The following is a 10,722-nucleotide window of genomic DNA, read 5'->3' as shown; positions in this document are numbered from 1 at the left end:
CTAACTTTTATATCTCATGTTTACAATAGACCTACAATCTCACACGTTTGATAGCTTTAGGTTTCTGAATTGTTTTGGTATTTCACTTAATTGAAAACCAAACTCTACAGAATTTGCACCCCAAAGCTTGACCAAACCCCCGTGTTTTTAGATTTCTTTTACCATTGCAGAAAATGAAAGGAAGTTGGACAATTGACAGTTAATATTTCAAGCAAAGAAGAATGAAAAATGTAAGCAAATATATGATTGTGAATAGAACATTTAAAAAGGAAAGAAAATCAAAATAAGCAGAAAGGATAACTCATGGGTGACATTTTCCACAGGCATCCTGAGATATAACACGTTGTTTTCAAACTACTGATTTGATAATAAATCAAATTACTCTTATCCTTCCATACATAAATTAAATATGCTCACACAACACTTCCCTTTAAGAGTATCAAGTGAAATCTATTCAGATACTTAATAGATCATTTCTTCAGATAGTACTAATACGGCAGGTGCAAATTGTTTTTCTGACCTAGGAAGAGCTGCCGATACATGAATACAATGAGAATAAAAGATGCGGTGACTTCTTAGTTTTCTAAAAGTTTATAAAGCCATTGCTTCAATCATACTTCCTATCTGAAAATCACTACAAGTAGCTATCCCAATAATTAAAAAAGTTAACCTATATTCTTATCATATCTCCCAAAAAATTTTTATCGGGTAATGATACGTATTGTGGACCATGTTTTACGAGCGTATGGTCTCTTTAAATCTATAAAACTTCTTCCACAGTTATAAATTCAGACACCAGCATCATTTTACAAAAGACTTGAACTACTTCATCATGCTTGCTTGGGGACAGGTACTCTAAATATGCGTATCAAACTGTGCACCAAACGAGGTGTTGGGTTTTTTTACTTGTATTTATCGATAAAAGTAAAAATAAGAAGTATTTTATTTTGAAAATTACTAAAGTATTACTGCTAAGCCATTTATTGTTATTTTTCACATTTATAAAACCAAGTGGTTTTGAGCTGAAATATTTCCCTCTCACCCAGTACACACTCAAGTGCACACACAACTCCCCTCATGGCGCATACACATTCCCGTGTAGCTTTATTCAAGTTATATCTTCAACTCCCTATCCTCACCCCACACATAACCATTAACTTATTGAAGTAATGACAGGTGGAGCGAATAGGCATAACTCCAAACAGCATCAAGGGCGGTCACCCTTGCCCTTCAAAGTACGATCCGTGGTCTAGCAGTATCACGTATCACCTGAGACACTGTTAGAAATGCCAAATCTCAGATCCACGCCCAACACGGATGTAGAATTTAACCCATCCTTTTCCAAGACTACCAGGTGATTTTGCAAGTATGCTAAAGTTTGAGAAACACCGCTCTAGACGAGTGGTTCTCAAAGTGTGATCTCCAGACCAATCGCATCAGTATTACCTGGGAACCTGTTAAAAAATTCAAGTTTTCAGAATCTACCCCACACCTACACATCAGAAGCTCTGGCACTGGGAGCCCAGCAATCTGTGTTTTACAAGCCTTCCCGGCTGGGACCTGGTGGCAGCTGCTACCATTATCATTACCACATCCTCACCGATGATGCTACGTCTAAGAGCGATGACACTGGCAATTTCAGGGCAGAAGCAAACAAAACCTAAGAAAGGCCTTTAAGAACTTACCAGACCTGTATCAGCATAGATTTCTAAATTCACCTGTGCCCCTCTCCCCATTGCTCACTAAACTCCAGCCACAAAGCTCTTTCTCACCACAGGGAGTTCAGGCTCCTTGTTTCCTCTTCCTATCAGGCTCTTAATTCTCCTCTTAGGCTGGCTAGCTCCTCCTTCTTTACGACCCATCAAAATGCCATCGCCTTAGAGAAGCCTTCTCTGCCTCACTCACCCTATCTAAATTTGCTGTTTTCTGTGTCGGAAACTTGCTTTCCTCATACAGCACATCACAATGCACAGTTAATGGTATTTATTTGTTAGGTGACTTATTTGCCATCTGTTTCTCCTACTGGACATTAAGTTCCATGAAGGGAGGGCCCACTTGGGTCTTGACCACCAACTTCCTTTGTGCCTAATAGTGTCTTCTGTATAGCAGGCTTTAATGAATACTTCCTGAATAAATGACTAAACAGGAGATATAACAAAAATAAGTGAGCATAAGTTGCCTATAATATTTGCTACTTTTCAACATTAGAAGTTCTCTAAATATCAAAGTTTTCCCCAGGGAACTTAGAATCTTGTCATTTAACAAATAGGTTATATTAGTAGAATAACTTTAATCTAAAAAGCAATGAGAACAAAACACAAAATAAAAAGTGTTTAATTCCCTTTTGAATGTGTGTTGAATTCAATACAATTTGATAAAGCATTTTTCTAAGGCAAAGGAACCATTGTTACACTCAGAAGGTAATTGACTGCAAAAAATATATATAGTCTATGCTCTATGTTATTCTTAAAAAGAAATTCAAGATTTTATTCTATGTTTACTATGTTGCAAAAATGATGTCTTCTTTACAGCTCTGGACATCATGACAATGGCACGATAAAGGAATTTTTGTTGTTGTTTTTTCCTTTGCATTATCTTCATATACCAGTAAAAAATAAACTCTTCAATAAATAAATATATATAATAAATATTTGCAAAGTGAAAATGTATAAATAGGTCCATCCTTAAAAAAAATGTTCCATCTTGGCATGCATGTTCCGTAGTCCACGTTTCATCCGGGTTTTTTACATGTAACTCCATAACCTGCAAAATCTTACAAGGTCCTCAGAATTTATGTACCAATAATTTTGGCCAACTGCGTTGATTTATTTCTTCAACATGAAGTGTCTATTTTATAATGTAACTTTTAAAGTAAACATAATCCAGAGAGGTGAGGTACCAGCAGCAAACTAGGTGGGGTTCCCATTATCCACAGTTTAACAGATTTTCAGCTTCAATTTTCCAGTAAGGACTGATCCAGTGTACCTAAGGGAACTTAATCCACGTATAAAGAGAGGTCTTGATCTGCTTCAAGTCAAAATGTGGGGGTTATTTTTTGTCCTTTCTCAATATCCTTTCCAAAGTCAGTCTCTCGCCAGAAAACATTCTGAGGGTCTTCCTGGGTTATTTCACGGTGCGAACTGTAACAAGAAAGAATGGTCGTAGTTTGGTTCTTCGGTAAAGACACTGTCACGCTTCAACTGTACATCAGTATGTCCTTGTACAATTCAGGCACTCTTTCCGGATCCACTGGTCTGGGCAGGAAGTGTGTAAATTTCTGATGTCTTTTGGACCTGGCACCGTCTCTCGCGGTTCCGTCTTTGTTAAGCGCTACAAAGTACCTGCGGCCAGTGTCTCCATGTTTATATATGTTGGATGAGTAGGTATTATACCAGTTCTCTTCAAATTGCTCCCTAAAGATGCATTCAGAAGTCAATTTCTCCTATAAGAGAGAAAGTAACTACCATTAAAAAAACACCTTTGAGAGAATTTCCTTAGCAAAGTCTCATCGCTCTATTTTCACTGCTTTGCCTCTAACAACATGCTTGTCGAAGAAGAAAAATGGAGGAGCTGGTTTTGCTTTATTTTGTTTTAGTTCTTATGTTGTCTGGAATTCTTTATCCCAGTCTGCTAAGCCTCCCAGAAGCCTAGTTCAAAGAACTTTCAGTTAAATATCAATTCTCAATTTTATTTCCAGACACTCAATAAATATCCAGAACTTTCCCATGCTCCATTATATCTCCCTCCTACCACCATCCCCACCAAACAGGCCTGTAGCTTATCTTGCTCTGTTGTTAGATGCCAAAGTTCTACATAGCAAGTTTCCACTATCATTCTGAAACCTTTCAAGATCTTGTTAACATCCAAAGTCCTAATTCAAAAGCATCATTCCAAATCATGGATCTTCCCTTTATGTATATACTAATTGTTTGATGACACATTCTCCATCATTAGCTTTGATCTAGATGTTACTATTAGGTAAATGTAGTAAATGTCCAGTGATTTCTTGCCTTTTCAAAACAGACCACATGTTATCCTAAGGGAGAGACCACAGTCGCTTTTTGAATCGTGGCTCTTGTAATTATCAAGACTGCAGACATGGTCAAGTGTGGCTGCCATTTTCTGTTGTTGCTTACATTATCCTAAGACTTCATTCACTCATTTCCTATATGTGAAGGTCAGCAAGATATATATTTAGCTATGGAAGATGATCATGGGTGGAGAAAATTTACATTAAATGAAATATAAAGGTGAAAAGAATTTAACATGGCCAGAAGAAAATGACATTTTTCTCTGTCTCTAGCAGGAATAATCAAAATACAGAGGGAAGTAGAAAGACCCAGGATAATGGGCAGAAAGAACTAGCAAACTGAAAGCAATAATTGTTTGGGGTTTAAAAACTGAAATTGAGTTAGATACTACTGTCCCGACACATGGAAATTAACCAGGATGCAGATGTTTAATTTCTACAAGTGTATATTTTATATATTTCTTCTAACATGCATTGTTGGTAGGTATTTTACTGAACAAAAATGAATAGCCTTAATTTTAAGAATTATAATAATGTTTTTAAAATACGTACTGAGCCATAGAGTTCTCCTTTGTCATTCATTCCAAGGTAAAGACCACTGTCCACACCTCTAATACTGACCAGTCCCACCGCCACACTGATGAATTCCAGGATACCTGAATTTATAAACAAAATAATGACTTGTATTTATTAATGAACATATGACTACTGAAAAGAGTAGATTGGTATTGCTAAATATAGTAATGTAGGTGAAAGTCCTTTATAGGTTGAAAAGTGCTATATAACTGTCTTATTATGATGATCCTCCCATTTTACAGATGGAAAAAAAAGCTAAAAAGGAAAAATTGTCCATCAGGGTATAATGTTAAAGGTATAAAACCTTAAACCAGATTGACCTTCAGAACTTACTGTAAAATTTACAGTAACAAAATTTTACAGTAACTTACTGGCTAGTCTGAATACGCAAGTCTTAAATCTTCTTTGATGTTTCAGTTTCCTCATATACAAAATGGATGAAATGCATCTTTCCAGGAGAGTCGTATGGACCAACACATTTAGGCATTTAACAAGTGGAAACTATTATTATCACAAATTAGTACATAATAGAGGTATTCTTAGTCCTTTGAGATTCCATTAGTCAATTATAACCATGTTCTATTAATTGTTTTGTTTTGGTTTTGCTAACCATGACTCAAGTCAATCTTTTTCTAATGGCAGCAACCAGTATACCTTGTATGTGTATGTTAGTGTTTTATAGTTTATAAAGGACTTCTACTCATATTTTCTCCCTGGTCTTCAAAAAAAAAAAAAAATTCACTAAGCTAGGTATGTAAGATAATATTATCCCCATTTTTACATATAAAGAAACTGAGGCACAAAAAAGGTTTATTGACTTGCCCTAGAATATGACATTTGGAATTAGTAGAAGTAAACACATGAACTCACATTGTTCTGAGCCCTAATCCAATGTTTCTACTCCAGGATGATACAGTGATTTCAAAACTTATAAAGTTTTGAAACTTTATACTACATTACATAGTGTGCTGTCTCCTATTACATGGTTCTTAAAAATAAAATTGATAGTTAAAAGAAGTAAAGGGACTTTATAATTCATTAAACGTGATAGCCAAATACCAAGATTTTAGCATGCAAGTAGATTTTTTGCTATTTTTGCTAACTTTCTAAAATTATTTTTCTTTATCAATAGATAAACTAGGATCAAAAACTCTCCACTTAATACACTGATATGCCATAGTAAAAAAAATTAATGCTTCCCTATGCATTGCTCCTTTTCTCTGTATACACTAACCTTTGGACTAATTCCTTTGTCTTGTTCTTTTGACTCTTTGCTGAAAGGATATACAGACATACTTTCTATGCTTGGAACTGCCTTCCGAGATAGCTTTCTACCCCCGCTCCTTTACCCCCTCTTCAGCTCTACAAACAGCATAAATGTGCACTAGTTAGCCCGATTCTTGCTCTTGTGTCATATCTTGATTTATTGAACAAGTTCCTGTTTGGACACTTGATGTTCCCAAGGCCAAGGGAAAGTACAAAATCTGGCTATTTGGTTATACAGAGGGTTCTATGCTGTTCAGAGCCGAATTCATTCTTTGGCAGAAACATAGATTCTTAAGCTCTAAACACAGATTCCTAAGAGCTCAAAGGAGCTCTCTCAAACTAGTGGTAGATCACGGAGAACACTAGAGCTATCAAGGATCCCACAGCAACCATGCACTACTAAATACACGACTAAGTGACTGAGCCACCCAGGTGCCCCATTGACTGATTTCTATTAGAAAAAAAACACAAACCCAAAACATGATCAGTAGAAGAAGGTATATTAACAGCATTTCATCCAGGATAAACTTACAAATGTATAATTACTTGAAATTGTATTGAATTTTAAATTCAAGTGGAAAAGCGTACTATGCCTCACATGTAACTTAATTCTCTTTAAGTATCTCATTTACATTAAGATGCTCTTGTCTTTCAGAGAACAGGAACTGATTAAACGATTAGGATGTATAATAGAACCAGTTTTCACGTACAATAAAATATAAGTTTCATTTCCATATAAACCAATTATATAACAGGTCTTATAAAGTATCCATTTTTTTCTTGCAAAACCCAATGGTAAACCACCTCGACTCCATTTCTCATTTTAAGATAATGCTATCTTGTCCAAAACAATGTAGTTGTAGAAAGACAAGAAATCACATATCTCTTTAGAACAATGGCATTCAGTGGTTTCAAGTTGATTAAACAACATCTAAAACTTCATCCATAACCAGGCATTAATAACTTTGCAATGGTTCACAGAGATTTATGGGAACAAGGTTATGTGGTTGTTGTGCTCCTCTTATAGATTTTAGCCACACTTTTAAATTCTGATCCTTTTTCTCCTTGAGGAAATAGTATACCGCACAGTAATTTGTAATCACTTGATTCTTAAATGAGATGTGACAAGTCTTTCTTATTTATAATATGAGGTGGCAACTAAGCTAATTCCTTAACAAAGAGTAGACATGAAAAACCTTCCTTAAGAGGTAATCACAGATTTTAGATAGATTTTCTAATGCCCAGTGTCCCATAAAAAGACTTGGAGGTACTTTGTCTTTCTGGTATCATTTTCAAAGCCAGCCTTTTTAAAAATCATAATAAACAGGTGAGTCAACCCACAATGCAACCACATCAGACAGATCTATGGAGAATAGGGGAGAATAAAGGAAAAGCCTTTAAAGGAATATGTTTGATCTCAGGTTAAACTTTTTTTTTTAAGCAATGATTTCATGTTTACATATTAGGTAAAATCTTCCTACTGTACTACTGTGCAGAAAAACTCTATTATAAATATAGAGAGAACTCAGATAGGAAATTATATTAACCTCACTGAGACCTTTTTGCTTAGCTTCTATTGATGTGGTTTTGAAATTTTAAATACAGGATTCTGAGTTTTTCATTTAATCATTCACGGGCAAATTAGTATAAACTATCAAACATGTTATTTAGCATCACCAATAGCCATTCTCAAGCTGCTTCAAAATTCTCACTTTGATGACACATTAATGAGTTTAAAAGAAAAATAGCAAAATAATTTCATAATTAATCATTGAAGCACTAGTAAAAGAAGGCAAATACAGAGAGAAGCATATGATGTTATACAGGCTAAACATAAACTTTCTTCTCACCTACACTCCCCCTTGCAGTAAATTATGATGTGTTAGTGATTCAAGGCCACTAGGATGCACTGTAATGAATGGTAGAGGCTGTTCACACCTCCTTTAGGCTATGAAAACTAATCTGCGTTCTTTTCCCTTTGTGTAACAGTAAATATTTTGTTCCGATACGCAGCCTCCCACCATAGAGTGACTTGAACTATTACAAAATCGGTCCAAGTCCTATTTTTGCAATTACTAAATGCTTATGCAAAAATTTAGCAAAAGAAAAATGTTCTAGCAAGATAGGAATTCTGGTATACAATATTCTTTTCTTAAGGAAGAGATTTAAACACCAGTTTGATGAATGTCATCAAGCCTAGAAATATTTATAATCTCTTCCCATAGAATTGTATATTTTCCTGTAGTCTTATTAAGAGTCACAAAATGAAAAAAGCAACTGGTGTCTTTGGAGGCCACGGTTGAATCTCAAGTGTCTTAGTAGGAGAGAGCCAAAGCATAAGAGACTCTTAAAAACTGAGAACAAACTGAGGGTTGATGGGGGGTGGGAGGGAGGGGAGGGTGGGTGATGGGTATTGAGGAGGGCACCTTTTGGGATGAGCACTGGGTGTTGTATGGAAACCAATTTGACAATAAATTTCAAAAAAAAAAAAAAAAAGAATCTCAAGTGTCTTAAAAGCTGAATTTCCAAGACTATACTGTGTGTCACAAGGGGTAGGGGTTAAGTCTAAACCTAACTTCTAGCTCCTCTACTCTTAGTCCTTAGCACCCTTGTGTCCCTTTCTAAATCTTTCTAGTAGCCAGAAAATCTTTCTGTAATAAAAGGAGTGCCATAATTCTTGAAGAAAACTGAGCCACCTGATGTCAGCAGAGTTCTTTAGAATCAGAATCTCAGCCTCCTCCATTTAGAAACCACTTTCTAAAAGTGACCCCAAGGTTGGCCAGTAGGTCATGACACTCTTGACTCATAGTCAATGGGAATTTGGAAGAGATCAGTGGAAGCTGCAAACATATGGGTTTTAAAAAGTTAATTTTCTAAGCCTTTAAGTGCTACCAAATGACCACCACATGCTCATTTCTACATCTAGAGTTACAAATGCCCCTGAAACTGAGATTTACACTTCTCCAAAGTTTTAATGAGTACTGCAAGTCAAAAAAGGGATGAGAGTATAAGAACAAGGGGAAGAGGACAAGAGAGGGCCATTCAGAAATGAAATTCTCAAAGAGCCCTCAGTGCGCTAAGGAAGAGAAAGGAAGACAGATGTTGGGTCCTTTCACATTGCTGCTGACAAGTAAACCCTATCTTTTAAAACTACAATAAATCTCTCCAGTGATGTCCCAAGTTTGATGACCAAGAATCCTTTGAGAATGCTACCGGGTTAACTCTAATATAATGAAAACCCCCGCAAGGGGGGGAAGATCCTGAGATGTTAGAACCTGGAAGCACCTTAAAAGTCATCACCTAATTTAAGCCCATCATTGTACAGAAAAAAAGAAAATTAAGGCTCGGGCTGTTGAAGGCACTTGCTAGCTCTACAGCTAGTTAGGGGGTAATTAACAATAGAGACCATAGGATTTCCCAATCTGGTGTCATAGGGATCCTTCGCCTGTTTATTTTAACCCTTTCTGTTCCCAGGCACTGCCGGAGGTATTCTGAAACACGTCCCTGTGTGTTCCCACCCATATCCTCTTTCGCTTCCCCATTTCCTCTTCCACACAGTCAATACGAAGATCTTTGCTTTCGGGTTTCACAATTTCTAGAGGAGCTTGGCTGAGCGACTGGGCATGCTCAGTAGCCGGATAGGCTCCCCCCCCCCCCCCGCCCAAACAGTACTTGGGTTTTCTCGCCCAAACAGAACTTTCAAGAGCTCAAAGAATTGCAGGCAGGTGAGCCTTACAGCAGGGACGCTCACTGGAAGTGAATCTGTCACCTACCTCTTCGGGTGAACAGTTACGGTAAATGCTCCCACCCTGCACAGGAGCGACCCCCTGAGCAGTAGCCATGAAGTCACTGTCCACCCCGTAACCGCGGGGGCATGTTTAAAGAAGCAGAAGGCTTCAGATGTTAATTTTTGTTAAGTAAATGGTGCTGGAGGCAATGTGAGAAGAAGCAGGAGAAACCAAAACAGATTTAAAAAACAAAACTAAAAACTGCCTGCGAGGTGAGACATGCGAGGGAGACGTGATTCCGAGTCCTGGCCTCGCCCCAGGCAGCAGAAAAGGGCAGGGCCGCAAGGTGCGGGCGGAGCACCCACCCCTTCCCCTCCCGCCCCCGGCGTCTGGAGCTGCAGCCCTGCGGGAGAAAAGTCCTCCCTGTCCCCGCGCTGGCCCGCCCTTCAGCCCCAGCCCGCACCTCGCACCGGATAGGGTCCGCGCGCTCCCTCCGCACGGGCTGGCTCGGGGGTGCTGGGGAGCCGGTACGTACCGAAGAGGCTGTGGTCCTGCCGGGTGCCCTGCACGCTGCCGTCGGGCAAGATCTGCAGGTGGAAGCCCGTGCGGCAGTAGAGCTGCCGGCGGCGCAGGATGCCGTGCAGGTGCGCCAGCTCCGCGGCCCCGGGCCCGCCGCGGGCGCCCCTCTCCGCCGCGCCGCGGCGCTCGCCCAGCAGAGGCGGCCGCTCCCCTGCTGGAGGCAGCAGGAAGTGCGAGCCCACCTGCTGGCCCAAGCCCTCCAGGCCGCCGAGGAAGCCCCCGACTTCGGCTAAGGGAGCCATGGAGGGGCCCGAGGGAGAGGCGGACGATCCGGAAGACAAAAGACCCCCCCAGTAAAAAAATGTAGCGGAGATGGGGGAGTGACTGGAGGAAAAATATAGCAAAACAAGCGCAAAAAGGCCCGGTTACTCCTGTGAGGTCGCTGACTGGACTTTGCACTGAGATAGCAGGGGAGTTTTCACTGTCTTGGAGCGATCTTCTCTCCTTGGGCGGGTGGGAGCCGGCTGCTGGCTTTGCAGAAACATCTATAGCTGCCGCTGCCAATACCGGGCTGGGCCTGGGGCTGGGACCGGGGGCTGAGGC

The 10,722-nt window shown here is 39.3% G+C and overlaps 1 protein-coding gene across 1 annotated transcript; it reads right to left on the bottom strand.

Moving 5' to 3' along the window:
* Positions 1-2,316: 2,316 nt before the first annotated feature.
* On the bottom strand, positions 2,317-10,722 carry FGF20 (fibroblast growth factor 20). The gene is made up of 3 exons (XM_058719691.1): positions 10,136-10,722; positions 4,583-4,686; positions 2,317-3,442 (listed from the first exon to the last, which is right to left on the bottom strand). The coding sequence occupies exons 1-3, from the start codon at positions 10,419-10,421 to the stop codon at positions 3,197-3,199; spliced, it is 636 nt and encodes a 211-aa protein (XP_058575674.1). The 5' UTR covers positions 10,422-10,722; the 3' UTR covers positions 2,317-3,196.

The sequence above is a fragment of the Neofelis nebulosa genome, chromosome 3, assembly GCF_028018385.1.
Source record: "Neofelis nebulosa isolate mNeoNeb1 chromosome 3, mNeoNeb1.pri, whole genome shotgun sequence".
NCBI classification, from domain to species: domain Eukaryota; kingdom Metazoa; phylum Chordata; class Mammalia; order Carnivora; family Felidae; genus Neofelis; species Neofelis nebulosa.
Note: the sequence above shows the minus strand (reverse complement) of the source record. Positions and strands in the feature narration are given on the sequence as shown.

Excerpts from the sequence above, each read along its gene's own strand:
- FGF20 (XM_058719691.1), bottom strand. The coding sequence starts at position 10,421 with ATGGCTCCCTTAGCCGAAGTCGGGGGCTTCCTCGGCGGCCTGGAGGGC. Across the intron at positions 4,687-10,135 it reads GCAGGACCACAGCCTCTTCG|GTATCCTGGAATTCATCAGT; the intron begins GTACGTACCGGC and ends TTATAAATTCAG. Across the intron at positions 3,443-4,582 it reads AAGGAGAACTCTATGGCTCA|GAGAAATTGACTTCTGAATG; the intron begins GTACGTATTTTA and ends TCTCTCTTATAG.